The sequence below is a fragment of the Periplaneta americana genome, chromosome 1 (assembly GCF_040183065.1).
Source record: "Periplaneta americana isolate PAMFEO1 chromosome 1, P.americana_PAMFEO1_priV1, whole genome shotgun sequence".
NCBI classification, from domain to species: domain Eukaryota; kingdom Metazoa; phylum Arthropoda; class Insecta; order Blattodea; family Blattidae; genus Periplaneta; species Periplaneta americana.
Window position 1 is genome coordinate 91,008,533 of NC_091117.1, and position 18,830 is coordinate 91,027,362.

General features: G+C 33.8%; 2 protein-coding genes across 12 annotated transcripts in view; one reads left to right on the forward strand and one right to left on the reverse strand.

Moving 5' to 3' along the window:
• The first annotated feature begins 55 nt into the window (after positions 1 to 55).
• On the forward strand, positions 56 to 6,585 carry ND-23 (NADH dehydrogenase (ubiquinone) 23 kDa subunit). The gene is made up of 6 exons (XM_069824004.1): positions 56 to 75; positions 774 to 832; positions 1,007 to 1,159; positions 1,547 to 1,719; positions 5,558 to 5,686; positions 5,768 to 6,585. Exons 1-6 carry the CDS (start codon positions 71 to 73, stop codon positions 5,897 to 5,899), a joined length of 651 nt encoding a protein of 216 aa, XP_069680105.1. The 5' UTR covers positions 56 to 70; the 3' UTR covers positions 5,900 to 6,585.
• Tango5 (Transport and Golgi organization 5) overlaps positions 6,570 to 18,830 on the reverse strand; it is a 75,435-nt gene continuing 63,174 nt past the window's right edge. For all 11 annotated transcript variants that reach the window (XM_069823920.1, XM_069823946.1, XM_069823966.1 and 8 more), the window contains 2 exons: positions 17,580 to 17,861; positions 6,570 to 14,176 (listed from right to left, as the gene is read on the reverse strand). In XM_069823920.1, coding sequence (XP_069680021.1) covers positions 14,030 to 14,176; positions 17,580 to 17,861 — 429 coding nt within the window. In that variant the 3' untranslated portion in view covers positions 6,570 to 14,029. The remainder of the gene's footprint in view (positions 14,177 to 17,579; positions 17,862 to 18,830) is intronic.

Consider the following 18,830-nt stretch of genomic DNA (forward strand, 5'->3'; position numbering starts at 1 on the left):
AATTTAAAAAATACGAAATGTTCGTTTAATTTATGTAATTACATTTACAATAGCTGCTGTTTCATTTCATATGGGGTAAATTAAAGGACAGGAATATTTATATGTATACATCCACGAACCCCTTGATTTACGAAAGGGACCATCTGCTATTATGGATTATCACATCATCTGTCTTACTGCAGCACTTCACGTTTCACTTTAAAATAAACGCACGGATATCGCCATACTGTTGATGCATACAAAAGCACCGATCTAATCAGCAATTTATAAATTGCCACTTTTTTAGATTTATGTTTTTATCAACGAGTAAGAATTCTAACTCGTTGGTTTTTATGAAGGGAATATAGTCTAGATAAGGGGGGAAAAAAAACCAGGCTTCCTACGCTATGTAATATCCCTGATTATATTGTGATCAGGGGTACTATTAAATTGTTTTTCTGATCGCAGTGCAAATGTCATGCCGATCTTTAGGAAAAAAAAAAAAAAACTGATTATAGTATTTATTTTGTGTGCACAAGGTAGGAGTGGTGAGGGTAGAGGCGATTAAGCTATAAAACGTCTTTGGTAGAGGCAAGTAGAGGGGAAAGAAGGAAACCGTAAACTGAAGTTATTATTATTATTATTATTATTATTATTATTAGTTTCTACATTGGCAACACTGATACGAATACGATCTGTATGATCGTTGATTACTTGATTACCATTGGTATGATTATCAGGTTGTGAAACTTGACTGATTTAATTATAATATAATTATTGTTTAATGTTCAAAGGTTGGTACTCAATCTGTTCAACATGGCAGCGTTGAAGTTGTATTCTATTAGCAAGATAGGTAAATTAATACATATTTTGCACTCAATCCTTATGTTTACAGTTATGTAACATTACTTACAGCTGTTATGTTTAGATTATTTAACAAATAAATGGGATCATTGTTTTCTGCATCCATGTTGTCTATACGTATGTTATTAATTTTAAGGAAGCTTATTATCTTCTATTTTTGCAGCCCCGCAATTATTGAGGCCCATGACACATTTTTCGGTAGTGTGTCACACACGAAATTCATATAAGTATGTTAATGCAGCAGAACGAAGCATGGATATGAAGGATATTACCGACAGGGCGGCACAGACTATGTTCTGGTCTGAACTCTTCAGAGGTAGGCCCTACATATAGTAGTCAGGCCGAACCAGTGCTTAGGTAATCTAGCACAACTCGGTCTACTTATTTTTATTGCTGTTGCGAAATCAACCCAGGTAGTTACTATTATCACTTTATAGTAATAATGCACTACTTAACACTGCCAACTTACCTCTCTAATGTTGACTAGCCTACCACACAGTATTAACTTAATTGCGGGAGATATAACTCCCCATAATTTTATTCATATAGTAGGCCTACTGGTAACCAAACCGGTTTTGCAGCAATTATAATAAGTAATCGGTACGTGCGAGATTACCGATAGTAACAAACAGATCGAGACAAGTTTTGAAAGAAATCATTTAGAATACAAAGAAGTACCGGTATCTATCTTTATTTCTTTTAGGTCTTGGTGTTACTTTAGGCCATATCTTTAAGGAACCGGCCACAATAAATTATCCATTTGAGAAAGGTCCTTTGAGTCCTCGATTTCGAGGCGAACATGCTTTGAGAAGATATCCTTCAGGAGAGGAACGATGTATTGCTTGTAAGCTTTGTGAAGCTATTTGCCCAGCACAGGTATGTGACATGAACCTAGCCTTCAGTACCAGTAACGAGGTTATTGTGAAAATGAACACAGGCTACATATATATTTAATAATGCATGTGCACTAGGAAAATCTGGGGAGACTTGATCACACTTATACATCAGACACAATGAGAATCCCAGTGCTTGACCTTATCAAGGAGAGCTCCTGCCACTACAGTTCTGGTCCTTACACAAGACATCTGTAACATTATCTTTTTTTTAACTAATGACTGATACTTGACTGTTCGTCATTCACCCATATGTGTAGACCAATTTGCCGAGGGTCGTTGTCCAGGATGCGCCATAGGAGGCTTGTTTACACTACACCACGCGATGAGATGATGGTGGAGATTTGTTGGGATGCCACAGGGGAACCAGAGCTCCTGGAGAAAACCCGTGTTACTTGGACCACAGACTTGCCCAGCACAAGTTATAAATTGGGGGGTATGCTGGGGACCAAACCCAGATCCACAGGATTATAAGTCCAGTCCTTTAACCACTAGATCACCTTGGCAGCTTTCACTATATTGATGGTTCGTACACAATACATTTTTGCATTTATGACTCCCAATAAAGTACTATGAACATAGCCGTAACAGCTGAGTAGGCCTACTCAGTGCATCCCAAAATCAAAGTTGCATTTACAATAGTGCTTCTGAATATGTTCGGTGTGCTAGTAGTAGAGTGTGTCTACCATGAACCTCCAACATTTGAAAGTCAGGTTGTACAGCTGTGATTCTGGTCGGAAAATAATCGCAGACTCGTAAGTTTATGTAGCAATTTCGTAGTACACGCCAGAGCCATAGTAATGCAGCAACAATGAATCATTTATAAAATGACGACTCCTAGTGAGCGTGCCCATGTTGTGTGGTGGTGTTCAGAGACAAAATCAGTTATTCAAGTGCAAAGAACTTCCATCATGAGTACAATAAGAACCCACTGACATTTAGGACTATCAATGAGTGGTGTAGTAAGTTTTTGGCAAACGATAGTGTGTTAAAAGGACATGGAGATGGGAATTCCGGTATCCAGGAAGGGCTATTGAAAATGTGCGGAGATCATTCGAAAGAAGTCAATCAGACAAGCATCAAGAGAACTTAGAATGAAAGAGTCAATGGTACATAAAATTCTTCAGAAACGATTACATTTTCACGTCTACAAGATAGATTTTTTCAGAAAATCAAACCCGACGACTGACCAAAGTGAGAATAATTTGCAATCAATATGTTGGATCACATTGCTGATGACGAAAACTTTTTATCGTGCATAATGTTTTCAGATGAGGATACATCAAAGATAAAGTGTATGCTACTTACAAGAGTTAAGAACAGAAGATTTGAAAGAGCACATAAGAAATGCCACACTTTGTCACTGTAAATATGCTCCATGCCACATGACGTGAAATCGTGTACCAGACTGAACATTCTTCATGCTGCAAGAGGCGCCCATGTTCAAGTGCACTGAACTGAGAACTTTGTGAGTTTTACACCATTTCCAGGCATAGTATTATTTGTGCACAATTTTTTTCTTTAACATAAGTGTTTAAAATGTTAAAGGTTCATAGTGGACACGCTGTATATTTAGGGAGTAGTTTTCGATATAAAAACATTTTAGAGGTGCACAAGTGGTGGAACATGGATTGGAAAATCAGAAAGTAAAACTACATTCCTTCTTTGGACTGTAACAAGTATGAATTACAGTGTCATATCCTAATGGTACTGATATGCCGAAGATGCATCATTGCTCGTGATGGAGGTTTACATCACACTTGATACCTGGATTGCCTAGGACTTGTGCTGGTCCGAGTTCTCATGGGGGAAGAAATTTTTTCATGAAATACCGGCCAGTGTATGGGACTGGTGTCCACCCAGCATCGTGATGTACTTAGGGAGCTACAATAGGTAGCAAAAGCCAGCTAACGGCTGTGGGATCATCATGTTAACCACACGATACCTCCATTCTGGTTAGATAATCGTCCATCTCTGCTTCGGTATGTGGGCATGAGGCCAGCAACCGGCTGGTCGGTCTGGGCCCTTCACGGGCTGTAGTTAGCACTACAGATTATTATTATTATTATTGATACACAAAAACACAGGGTTAAATGCAACAATACATGTGACAATTTACCCTCGTAGTTTAAATGATGGTCTAGTGTGATTACAAGAAAGTTAGTGTTTTCATTGCTGTAGAAAGAAAGACTTCTTCATTGTAGCTTGCTCCTGATTGGTTTAGGTCACGTGGCATCTTCCGCCATTCTATTGCGTCCACCATATTGTCAAGACACCCACATAACCTGTGTGCAGTGTGTTAAATAATAACAGTAATCATACAATAGATAGGCTACACAAAAAATATTGACAGATTATCGAGAGGCTACACAAAAAATAAATTGACAGATTATCGAGAAAAGTACCTCAGTCAGATAATACAGAACATTGAAAGGATAAACCTCTCTGATACGTTCATCAGTTATTGATCTACATCGTTATATCGACCTCTACTGCAATGGCGAGTCCTTGGCATCACCTCATTTCACCCCTTTGATCTGATTACCTGGTTGGGTTTTTTCCGAGGTTTTCCCCAACGAAAAGGCAAATGCCGGGTAATCTTTTGGCGAATCCTCGGACCTCACCTCATCTCACTACATCTCTCCAAAATATTGTAAAAAATTGCAGAAAATTGTGGAAATTACAAAATTGTAAAACTGTAAAAATTGTAATTCTAATATTGTAAAATTTTGACTTGTGCCACATCTCAAAGCTTCATTGCTCATGTAAGATCTCTGGAATATAATAAGTGAATGAATGTAAATCTTGAAGGCAAGCAAAAATGCATATTCGGCATGTCTGTGCCCTAAGAGTGTTGTCATAATATCCCATTAAGAATGTAAATAACTATAATTAGTCTGTCCAAAATAAGAACCGCTCTTGACCAAAGTACTCAGGGCAGAAGGCAAGAGTGTTTCACTTTTCATTTTCTCTTGGGTATACAAATTATTTCGTAGCAATAATACATGATAATGCCTCATATAGTAATGTGAAATTGTCCATAAGTAAGAACACCATAAAATGGTAAATAAAATACATCTAAGTCGGTAAATAAAACTACTATAGTTCGTAAAAAAAGTCTTTTAAATATGTTAATTGTGAAGAAAAAGTTTGAATTTAAACTTGGAAATCACTGCTGTAACTGTAACACTAAAGACTTAAAATTCTTATTTCTACTGAAATGTGAAGGACAGGGGATAAACAGCTCCCTGCACACTTGTTTAGACAGGTTTCAATAAGCTATACGGTACTTCATTGTTTCCTGCAAGGCCACATTCCATTGACTGTCAAACCAAAATATCACTTGGCAATGCACTTATTCTCAGAATTGGTAATTCTCAGCAGAATATAGACATTTTAAAATACCGAACATATTTCATTGTATCTGAATATAAGATCATGTCCACAAAAATAACCTAAGTATGACTTTAAAACGTAAAATATGTACAATATGACAAATATTGAGAAAATGACCTAAATATGCAAATATATGACACATAAACATCTATAAAAGTAATCATAAACGTTTAATTCATGTTTAATTCAACACTATGACTGAACTGAAAGCCAGGAAAAAAAAAAAAATGACATGTCATAAACATCTGACCCTAGTGCTGAGTGATACACATTTGTTTATGTTAAGAGTGGGTCTTACATTGGATAGACTATAGACTAGAAGGAATATTACCAACGATGTTCCTAGCTTTTCATATTTTAAATACAGTGTAGCTATAAAAAACAAAAACTAGCGAGTATAAAAATATATAAAAAAATGTTTTCAGGCCATCACTATAGAAGCTGAAGAGCGAGCTGATGGAAGTAGACGAACAACGCGCTATGATATTGATATGACAAAGTGTATTTACTGTGGATTTTGTCAAGAAGCATGTCCAGTTGATGCTATTGTGGAAGTAAGTTTAATGATCACAGATATTGACCTTCCACTTTATCGACTCTTATTTGCAGTAAATTAAAGTATAATTTGTTTTCAGGGTCCCAATTTTGAATTCTCGACAGAAACACATGAAGAACTGTTGTACAATAAGGAGAAGTTACTGAACAATGGTGACAAATGGGAATCTGAAATAGCATCAAATATCCACGCTGATCATTTATATCGATGAATTTCTGAAGTGATGTAGACAAATATAGTGACACTTCTTGTGTCTGCCGCATAATTATACATGCACTGAATTTTTTTATAGTATCATCCAGTGACTTCTAACTCCATTTATGTAATATATATATATTTAAAACTGGAATGTGCTAGGCACAAAATATTGTGCTTTAACTACATTTCCTGGAATGAGGAAATTGTAAATTTATATTCACGAAGAGCTTTTTATGACTGGAATTATTTATTGTCAGGAACATCGTGCAAGACTCCTGAATATTAAGGTTCATCTACACGGTTCAATTTTTCTTTCATCTTTATGCATTCAAGCAATGAATGCAAGATTGATATTTAATATTAATATATTTACGTAGTGAAGATGATGTTCAAAACAGTGCACCATGTGAACACAAAATCTTCATGTGTCTTAACTGAACATGCGTTTTAAGCTTAATTCTTTCACTATTCTTGCATGTGTACGTGCATGGAAAATTGAACTGTGTAGATGCAGCTTGTGAGAGATCTTCTGTACGAAACAGTGATTATTTTAATTGTAATGATCTTAGCTTCAGTAAGAATGTATCTGGATATTTTGTTTTCTAGGGTATACCTCAAATTTAAAAATGAAGATGAATTATGTATTCAATAAGTTTGGTTAAATAAAATGGCTGGAAAACATGTATAGTAAAACAGTAACAGTTTCTTTATTTATTTTATTGGAAGTAGCACAGCTACTTTAGCAAAGGTATAAAACAAACATTCTGACATTTTGGGTCATAAAAACATACACAGCTCTTCCTCAAAATTCATACTACACTGAACTGACTTTCCTTGACGTTGGTGTCTTGAATATTACACACCCACAAAGAAACCTCGTTCCTATTTGGAAAGAAATGAGCATATCATAAATACTACATAGTTTGTTTTGTGTAAGCTTGATCCACCAATATATAATTCAGTTCTTTCAGTTTATTATATATCTGCACGTGTGCAAACAGCTACTGTTGGAAAGTGCAACACACTAAGAGATACTGACGGATATGATTATTTCATTTCGATGATTTCGTCTTGTCCACAACACATTAGGAATATGTCTTAAAGAAATTAACTTTCAGGTCCCTTTGGCAAAGCTTGATAAAGTTAGACAAGACCTTGACCACTAATGAATTTTTAGTTATTCATTTGAAGATGTGCAACTGTCAAATTGGAAATTTGTGTAAATTCCATAATTAAAAAGAAAAAGAATCAACCCATGATTATTTAGCTGCAATGAACTAATTTGAAGTAAAGGACTATGTTTAGCTTATTTCATGTGGACCCACATGAATGCTGAACGAAACAATTAGCGTTATCACAATGTCATATGCATTGGTTCTTTAAATTTATTCAGTTGAAAACAGAATGCAAATCTTATGAAAACTTAGAAGGAAATTATCTTTTTTTTATATAACATGTGTTGAACAGTACGATTTACTATTTAATATGATAAAATAAGATTCATTTTGTGTAAAATGACCAGACATCTCGGATTAGGCAGGACAGTCCAGCTTTTAGGCATGTCCCTCATGCTGTTCCCTCAAAATCTCGGGGGATGCTTAAATATCCTGCTTTAGGGAAAGACATACATTTTTGTCGCAATTATTGAGATCCCGTTTCCAAATACCACAGTGCTGACAAACAAGTCAGTTATTTCCAGTTCTTGTTTTAGTTCTGTTGCATCTGTCTAGGAGCACGATTCAATTTAAGAAATTTGAGTTGGTAATTGTTTTCTTTTTAGTCATTCTCTGTGAATGCTTCACAATGGCGAAACGTAAATGTATATTTAATAAGAATTTGGAGACAAAATATCCTTCAATTACTAAAAAGACTATTTCCGAAAGTGATGTTCAATGTCAAACTTGCGGTGCAGCATTCAGCACCCCACATAGTGGCGCATATGACATAACCAAACATTTGCAATCTATTAAACACAAATCAACTGAAAATAGTGCAGATTCAAGTAAAGTGTTAAGTTTTTTAAGAGTTCTACATCTACAAACAAAGAATTAGAAATCGGAGCTTCTGAAGGTGCATGGGCTTCTCATACAGTAAAAGAAAACCAGAATTTTCGCTCACATGACTGCACTTCGAAACTGATTCAAAAATGTTTTGAGCCCAAATTTAGATGTGCTCGGAGAAAATATGAACGAATTATTACTGAAGTAATTGCACCTTTCTCCGAACAACAAGTGATGTGGCAACTGGGGAATGCACACTGTTTTTCTTTGTCAACTGATGCACTGAACCACGGAAATATAAAGTTATTTCCTATCATTCGATTTTATGATTGCTACATTGGAGTTGAAGTGAAACTGCTAGAACTTCAGTCTCTACCTGGTGAAACCTCGGACATCGTTGTGAAATATTTGAGTGAAGTGCTGTGATGAATGATCTTACAAGGAAGGTTATTGGATTTTGTGGGGACAACACAAACAGTAACTTTGGAGGTGCAACACGAAAAGGAGTGAATAATACTTTTAGAAAAGTGAACAGATTTTTGGGCAGGGAATTACTCGGAATAGGATGTGGTGCGCATATTGTGCATAATGCAATACAGTCCACTTGTGGTTGTCTACCTACTGACTTGAGAGTGTAATTATGGAGGTGTATTCTTATTTTTATATCTATACAGTAAGAATTGAAGAGTTGAAGGAGTTTTGTGACTTCGTGTTCATAAATTATAAGCAAATCCTTGGGTATAGTAAAACCAGATGGTTGGCACTCATGCCAGTAGTGGAGATGATTCCTGACATGTACCAAGGACTGAAGTCCTATTTCCTTGACCAAAGTGTCCAGTGCTTTTGGAACGTTTTTTCCAAGATCAACTTTCGAAAGTATAGTTGAATTTTGTTTTTACACAAGCTAGTACATTCTACAAGGTGGTCCTGAAGATAGAAGGTGACCAGATTTCTGCAGCAGAGGTTATGGAAGCTATGAAAGAACTGAAAATAAATCTGTGACAAAATGTCAAAGTTTCTTCCACTTGAAGAAGGTTTAACAAGTTAAAAAGATGGTGAAGAAGTAGTGGAATCATTCTACAGAACCACTGTAGAATATTTAGGACAGTGGTCCGGACATTTAAATGATTTAAGTAATTTTCAGTGGTCTTCAATGAAAGGTATTCCTAAATGGTCTGATGTGAAGAAAAGTTGTGATTTTGCTGCAAAACGGATTTTTTTTACAGTGAACATAACACAGGACTGTTTAATCAGTTTTCCTCTTTGATTAGATAGTCACACCAGAGAAAATAACTTTTTGGAATAACTTGCAGTTCCAGCAACAAACGTTGGACGGAGATGTTCCTTCACTTTAAGGAAAATAATGTCAGACACAATCAACTCTCTCTAATGGCACAGTTTATTTTTTCTATTCCTGGAACAAATGCTTCTGTTGAAAGGATTTTCTCCCATATGAACAAAATCTGCCATCTAAAAGTACATACTCTCAAAGTTTAATTTTTCACAGAATTGTTTAAAATTCCACGACTTTTTGAAATCGCCCACAACTGCCAAAAAAATTGTATCTAACGACAAGTATGTTTGTGAATCAAAGTGACATTCCAATTATGAGAGTAAGTTTTGTTACAAATTATATTGTTATACTTCTGCGCTCTGTGCTAAAATCTAACTTCACTTCAAAACTGTTAAATAGTATCAAGTAGGCCTATGTGTGAATCAAAATTAATTCTTGAAAGTCTAAATTAAAAGTTTACATATAACTGTAATACTTTTTATAAATCTGTGCTCAAATTTAGACTCTCAATTTTTAAACTGTCAGAATTTCACAGTCCCATTTTGAACTTCCCAAAAAATGGTCAGTAAATCCACTTCCATCACATTACAACTTGAGACTGAGTGAAATTACATGAATGATATATCTGGAAATAGTGAAGTCACATAATTCAGTATTATCCACCAAATTCCAAGTAAAAATAGTATATAAAAGTACATAGTAATACTATAGTGAATGCATCATAAATATGAATTATATTTTCTTCGGTATCTGACAGTATATCATAAATATATTCAAAGATTTTGGGGCTAAAATGTAGGAGGAAAGATCAAATTAAATTGAACATTGCATTTAACCTTATGTTGAGACAATAATACAATTTTTTTATTATGGGCAATGTTGTCTGGATTTCTAAGTAATTTTTACTGCCTATCTGAAGGTAACTGGACAGACATTTAATGATCTGTGGATACAGGAAGTATCTAACAGTACATTATTATTTAAAGATATGGTGATATCCTCCATGTACGTTTACGATTTACGTCACATTTTAATTTGTTCATTATTCTAAATAATCAAGAGCTGCCTAACATTTAAGATAAAAAAAAAGTAGTGTATTCCCCACTGAAGCAATTCCTGACCTTCATTCTTTCTTTATGCGACATTTAGCAGCAAATCAATTATGCACTACTCATATAAAACTGAAAATTCTACTAAATTTATATTTAATGTAATGTAAATACATAGCTTTGCCATTTTATTCAATAATATATGCAATTTGGCACAACAAGCATGTCACTAATGTGTAGAATTTTAGTGGTCTTATCAAACTTTGTCAACTCAAATGAATTTTACAAATAAATGTAACTAATTTAATCCTATTTCTAAGTCATAATTATAAAATCAAGTGCACACAGACAAAGTAATATATGCAAATAAACTTAACGAAATATGAAATAATAATAATAAAAAAGTTTGCCGAACATTTAATACACAGAAATTGTTTCTAAGACGTAACATTCTTGTGTAGCACATTTTTTTTTGTCTTTTATTTTTAATATTCCAATAATCACTTAGGCCTAACTTCAAACAAGAGCTCCACTAATTCGTCAATCTATAATTCTGAACACCAACTGTCTTTCACACTGTATTTAAAAATAAACTTGAAAAATAGGTGCATGGGATTTTTTAAATTTAAAATAATACTGCAACAATAACGTGTCCTATGATGATAATTTTAATTAAATGCAATTATTCCATTAACTTAATGATTTGGTAAACAGAGTGAAAGTTATTTTGTTAGCACTCTGGACGAAGATATAAAATATGAAGTCTTAATGGTCATCTTTTCTTTTCAGTCTGCAAGATATCTATTGACTTCTTTTCTTTCTATGGTTACTAAATTTAAAAGCACAAAATTTTAGGGCACTTCACAATTAATTCTTACCACTAATAGTTATGTTTATTTAAAAACAAATCCATTCAATTCATGAAAACTATATCTATTAGCCAACATACTGCCATTTTCCAGTTGCTGAAATATTCCTAGTACAGTATTATCAAAATACAGTCTCAAAGAGGACATCTGCATGAGCAATAGGAAACTGGACACTTGAATGACATCACATAGATTTTTTTTTCAGTAACTTATGCTATGAGAAATAACCACCCAACGCCCTGCAATACCATTGTATTTCGATACATATAATAACCATATTGAAAATTTTTTGATGGCACACTTTCCCGAAAGGAACTACAGTATATGGAAGTTCATGAAATTGCACATTTGACTATTGTTAATTCATGTCCAATCTAAACTTGCATTTTACATATATAAGATCATATCAAAAACAATTTTTTCCTGCATAAAGCAATGACTGGATATACTTGCTTAAGTTAAATTAATACCTACTTCCTTCAAACACACCATTTCTGAGGTACGAAAAGGTAGAAAGGGACGTGAGGGGGTTGGTAGGTGGGACAAAAACATACTGAAGTACTGTGCTCCGATCATCTTACATGCTTTCAAACAATGTGCACATTGTTTTAAAAAAATGTATCAGTGGAATGGGAAAACAAACCTGTGATAATAACACACTGGAAACACTTGTTGGTTTTAAGAAATATGATAAGAAAATCAACATCACACAAGAACAATACAAATTGCTAAAAATAAAGGCACCCCATTACCAGTGTGGCATATACAAATGCTCATAAATATATCACTCCATCCAAGGGCACTGATTTTTTTATACAATACAAAGCTAATCTAATATTCCTATATAGGCATATGCAAAACAAAATAAAAAAAAATAACAATTATCCCTTTTGGATGGGTTGCATTATCTATTTTAAACATTTTTATTAAGACTATGGAATTAATAAGGGAATGGGTAGATTCATTGCTTATAGGATATAACAAAAACAATTTCCTGTACTACAAACAATTATATGGGTATTTAAATAATCACTTATTTTGTAAGAATTGTACATGTGAGCTCAATTGCACATTACTCATGACATTTCCTTTTCTCATTTTACTCTTTTGATAATCTCCGTTATGTGTACTTTTATTTCTATGCTTTCCAGCCTATTTTTAGGTGACACAAAGTAATTCAAGCTAAATGTTCCCTGAGGATAACAAGCACAGGATATGGGACTTCTTGGGTGCTTTATACTGCACAGCAACATCTAGTTCTGAGATGTTTTATGTAGGCTTTAAATAAATCCAAGGCATAGCACCACAATATAAAATTACTGCCGTACTGCATTTTCTTACCAAATTTTGTATCTTATTGGAGACAAACATTGTGGACTGTGTTGTACTTCATCACTATTAGAATGTTTAGGGTACACAGAAGGAACAGTACACACTTTTGTGGTATAAAATGCAATGGATCAAAATGGCCAATTAAAGACAAACTCTTGAGCAAGTGTGACAAAGCCACCTTCATTAACACTACTTAAATTATTTTATTATTTTGTAAATAAAATTATAAATTTGGAGAGAAAATGCAGTCTTATTGTACTGTATTTGGCCCTTCTAATCTGATAATATGAAAAGTTACTTTTCTCCACCAACAACATCTATTTGGATAATATTGGAAAATTAAGTATATAATTGCATCTGCTTCCAGTATTAATACACATTTCGGTTACAGCTCGAAGATTTATACACAAGAGTACGTGAATTATATTCCAGACTACTTTTAACATAACTTTCGGCACACGAATATTCACAAATGCATAACAATGAGATTAACATTTCTCGCTGTTATACATTCCATTAGATACAATCTCACTCAAAGATAAATGGACTCGTCTCTAAAATGACCTGCTCTCCTAACTATATAAAAATTATTCTGGTGTACCAATGTATTATTTCATATTAACAAGAAGGGCATTCATATTTTATGAAGGAACTTGCAATTAAATCATAATGGATCTTTATGCTTTACAAGCAACTTCTATAAAGTAACAGAAATAAAATGATGGCTAAGGTACAATGTGCAAGGACATCTTAGAACATTTTAATACTTAGTTGAAAACAGTCTAGTATTTACCCTATAAAAAATATGACATTTTTATATATACTCTAAAAGTAACTAAATGGGAATGTACTAACAAAAATTACAAATGCATGCCCTTGAAAATGATAATCCATTTTTCTGAAGAGTGATAATGTTATATGAATAATTTAGTAATAACAGACGATTACTGTATAAGTGTGATCCAGCATACAAATCCTTGTAATTTTATGGATTGGGACTCTAAGGCAACATGAGATAAAGAAACATTATTCTTTCCATTTTATATTAAAACCACCTCTCTCTATTCTCTACATAGAGCAGTAGGTCCTATATAATTTGAGAACAACATTAAATGGGGGATGTGTGTCACAGCCCGAAAATTTTACATAGATCCATAATAGAATTAAAAGATCTGCTTAGAAGGGTACAAATACAGTAAAAGTGGAATCTGCAAACAGAACACAATATCCTGCAAAATTTATGATACTTGGGCATCATACCAGAAAAGGTAATATAAACCCATTTGATAGTTGGGCATTATACCAGAAAAGGTAATATACACCCAATTTAAAGATATTAAGTACAAACTTAGGAAATGTACATCCTAAATAAAACATAACATTTCTGTTTGTGAAAAAAAATAGCTCTGTTCAAAACCTTGCAAGAAAATAGTCACAACACCTGTACAGTATACTGATAAGTGAATGGGACAATTTAATTCAAGAGACCACACTTACAGGATAGAAACTCAACATTTTTTTAAAGTGGCAGATCCAAATTTCTTCCAAAGCCACTAACATAATCAGGTAATGTCATGGCATCTAGAAAACACGGCTGCATCAATCTGTTGATTTCTTTACTCCACGTGCCTTCTTATGAAGTCTCTTGTGATAACTCTGAGCGAATGAATTGATGATGGAGACCACAAAATAGAGGATCATTAATGCTACAAATTTCTCAAAAATTGCTGCCAATATATTTCCTTCCTGAAATGAAACAATATGAAAACAAAAGAATGATACATTGCACAAAATTTTTACACCATTAAGCTTCGTGATAACTTTATGGCATAGGATTTCTTATTTTCGATATTTTGATTAAAAACAAAAACAAGATGAATTTAGCAACTAATTCAAATACAGGGTAAGTCAACATGACGTGAAAGATCAGAAACATTCACTGTACCAAAATTATTAAGGATAAGATGAAACTGCATTGCTTGAAAAAGTTTTTATCTTGCTTAGATGTGCACCATGTGTCATATGGCACATGTCAAAATGATACAAGATTTCTTGCCATTCTGATACCAACAACTTATGATCAGTCAATTCAACTGCCCTGAGTATGTGATTCTATAGGTCATCCAAGTTTTTTTGCCAGGAATGGGCGTAAATAAACCTTTCCCTTACATATTCCCAGAGGAAAAAAATATATGTAGTAGCTGAAAGTCAGTGACCTTGCAGGCTAGACTGTAAAACTAATTCACTCTATCCACTTGCCAAGATATTGGATGTCCAAAAGGGATGTAACACTGTGGTGGGTGTGAGATGTTGCTTCATCTTGCTAAAAGACAGCATTATAGGCTTGTTTTTTTTTTTTTTTTATAGAAACTGTCCAATAGCTCCTAAAGGCCCTGGCCGATTAAATTTCATGTTGTTATAATTGAAGAGAGTAATCTCTCACAACAACTGCAAAGAAAATTCTAATGTTGTAGATCAATTTATTCTCTAGAAGTCCTCTCATAAAGTTTTGTTTCACAGTGATGATGTCAGCTGAAACCCTGCATATACAGTTATAGATTGCATCGTTGCAGTACTGCTCGTTATTTCCTTTAGCATGTTGTGTTTGTACCCACTGTTGCAATAATTATGATGCTTTGTAGTGTTTTTGATTGTAATAACCGTTCTAAATATTATCAGAAGAGAAGTTTTCATAATTCTCTGAATAGAGAAAAATCTCTGGACCAGTATAATGAATGGCTGGATAGGATTAATCGTAAAGACTTCATTCCAAGCAAATATGCACATGTATGCTCTGTTAATTTCATTGGAGGCGACTATGAGCAATCCTGCTTCTTAAAATCAAAGTTTACTTCAAACAAAAGAAAGCAAAATTTAAAAAAAGAATATGATTCCTTCTGTGCATTTAGGTGCTGACCGTTACTCCAGTCATTAAGTCATGTCATAATAAAATGCAAGAGTATACATTTTTGTGAATTTAATGCAGTAATAAAATATTGATTTTAAATTACATACTTTATTAATGTTGCATATTTCCCCGATATTTATAACATTTTTATGAACATATTTCCGACTTCGATATTTCATAAAAATCCAGGGCCTACTTATCACACCTGAACTTGATTCTGACAAATATACTGCTAATCCATGCCATACCACCTGAGAGGAAAATCAGGCTATGTTGTCAACTTCATTTCCAATAAGCTGCACACTTGTATGTTTTACTTGTATATTTCGGAAAAAAATTGCGTGGGGTATTCGAGAAAATAGGGTAATTCTTGATTTTCAAAACTGATTTCTTCTATCGACTTTCATGTATCTTCACTTTGCACTATTCATCTCTTTCGAGGATTAGATCTCTTCATATGGAAACTGGGAAATATTCGAACTCTCAGTAACATTTTTTCATTTTTTTTATTTCTTCTCTCTTCTCCCTTTCCATGAAAAAATCAAGTCAAATAGATACCTATTTTCATGTCTGTTTCCACAGATAAATATATTTTACTTTAAAATATATATTATTACAGGAAAGGGTATATCAGAAAATAGAAATAATGTTTAAAATATGTTACTTGTAGGTGTTACTTCTGAGTGTAGACAGTTGTACAATACAATGTGATCTTGCTTCAATGAATGTCGAGTTAGAAGCAATCTATGGCCTCAGATACTTTTCTGTATGTCACTGCAGCTCGTAATAGTATTCTAAACTTTCCAAACCAGCAGTATGCTATCCCTAACACATACGTTCTTTCAGTTAAAAAAAAATTGAATGATTGAGGACCAGTGTCATGTGTGGCTGGAAGTTAATTTTTTTAAATAACATTGAATATAATAATCTTAATCTTAAATTACTGCAGTTTTATTTTGTTTATGGGCCATTTTAATGATGCAATATTCGCATCTTGTGGCATGGCAATTAAAAGTAGACCCATAACCTGCATTAATATTTCAATCATTGTTGTTGCTAGCATATTAATATAGTTTGTTTTGTAGACATCAGGATTAAAAGTACAGTGAACAGAGTTTCAGATATTCTTGTTTCTTCTGTTCTCAAATCTGTGGTTGGATGGCTGCCATGTCTGCCACAGATCCAACATTCGCGAATTCAAATACTGTCAGAGCTACAATAGTATTTTTAAGGACAATAAAAATCCTTAGCATGTTTTTTCTATAAGTGAAACACCATACTTACTCGCATAATACACCATCACATAATGTATGCACCCCAATTTTTTACAGCAATATGTGGGGGGGGGGGGGAAATCCCTGCATAATGTACGCATTACATTTTCAATTACTACCTGTGGTAATACGCAATCATAATGTTGGATGCAGTAGAGGATGGCAGTGATACTGAAACCAGTATCGATAGTGAATAAGGTAAGAATAGTGGTAGTGTTACTGCCACAAAGTATATCTAGATTTCACTTTATTTGTATTCAGTTTCAGGTTATACTGTGCTATATTTTAGATTCATTTCCTATGTTATGCACTTTATATTATTACTACTCATAAGTGTTTGATATATCAATGCTATCGAAGTCGTACAATCAATCATTTTGAATATTACTTGAATGTCTGATATCAAAACCAACTGTGATTATCACGTGGGATATCAGGTAGTTATGTTTTTTCCTCGCATATAATACATACCCTGGAATTTTAATCAAAAAATTATGTAAAAAAGTGCGTTTATTACATGAGTAAATATGGTATAACCAGGAATAACATGCAACAGATTTATGATATGTAAAAGAACCTTATCCCTAAATGAAAGTGCAAAATTCACAGACTATTTCTTGTCGAAGTCAAAATTCAACTAGTCATAATTCTCGTCATTAGAGATAATGAATTCCGTCTTTCGTGTGCCTCAATATTAAAAACGGAATTCTTGACATTTTTCCATATCTCAATATTAGAAACGAAATTATTGACATTATCAGACTATCAGAATTGAGGAAAATTTTAGGTGATCATATCTAAAGGCATTTGAAATCAACTAACTAATTATTAACCATCCCTAAAAATCTTGTTTTTGACTAACCAAGATTTAGCTTCAATGAACATTAACCCAAACACTGAAGTGATTTATCATAAAATGTAACATTAATCATGAAGAGAAAGAAAATAGCAATTTGTTTATACTTACTGCTGGCATTCCTTCTCCAGATTTCCTATGAAGTTTCTTCTTTTGATTAAGAAGAAAGAGTTTGAAAGGTTCTTGAAGCTTGGGACCAATAGCAGGAATGTAAGCTAACGTAGTTACAGCTCTCTCCACTAGCATTTCATTAAATGCAATGATAACAAACATCTTCTGAATAAGCATCTTTATCACAGCTTTTCCAATGAGTGTTGCACCAAAGAATGTCCAGAAAGGGACAAGAAAATGTCCACATGTAATCCCTGCCAGGTCAAAAAGTGGGTTAGGAATCTGGAAGAAGTAAGAAAGAATACTGAAACAAAGTTAAACTGGTTTGATTAAAGCAAGCATTCAGAAAACTTTCTTCGCACAGTTTCAATTCATGTGCCATAATTCTCAAACATTTTATTCTCTCTTCCTCATCTCTAAGTCGAAACCTCATACTTATATCACATTTCTGGCTCAAAATGCCTTATTGGTACACAACATATTGCCTTGGAATTGAAGATTATGTTATGTAATAATTGTTCTGTAGCCACTAAATAAATGATTTTAAAACTTTTTTTACAGCCACTGGTAAAATGTAAGAAAAAATTTACATATCAGTCAGGCGAAAACAAAAGCTACCAAACCAATGGACTGAGGGATATTGATATACAGATAAACAGTGGTCGAATTTTTTTAATCCAATGGTGGGTACTTGATTTTGGATTCCTCCTTATGTAAACTACTTGCTGAAGCTGTAGTTCTTTTTGCTACTGTAGGCATTGTCCTAGGTGCAATATGGGAGGGAAACTATACAGCACTGTATTATGATGATGATGATTCATAGAGCAATGGCGGTATAGGTTACTGGTAAAAGAAATGGGAGTACCTTGCAAAAAGCACAAATTCCACTTGAAAAATAGACACATTAGTTGTTTAACCAACAATGCACAACATCTTGGCAAAAAGATCTGACGTTTTTAGGTTGGCAGTAACTGTGGCTAAGACAGTCGCGCAGTGGTAGGAGGACAGGGAATGAATGCCATTATTGATGCCATTTCAAAGCAAATGATTCAGTAGTTCTTATGCAGTATAGGTTCCAAGGATATGTGATACAAGACATGGTAGGCACGACACAACAGTGCTGAACTTCTGTCAGACTCAGGAGTGCATTAGAAAAAATGGACGTCATTTGGAAGATGTAATTTTGAAAAGCTACTTTTGTTCTTTTGCATCAGTAAATGACAATAATGCCTCTTTTAGATAAAAGAATAA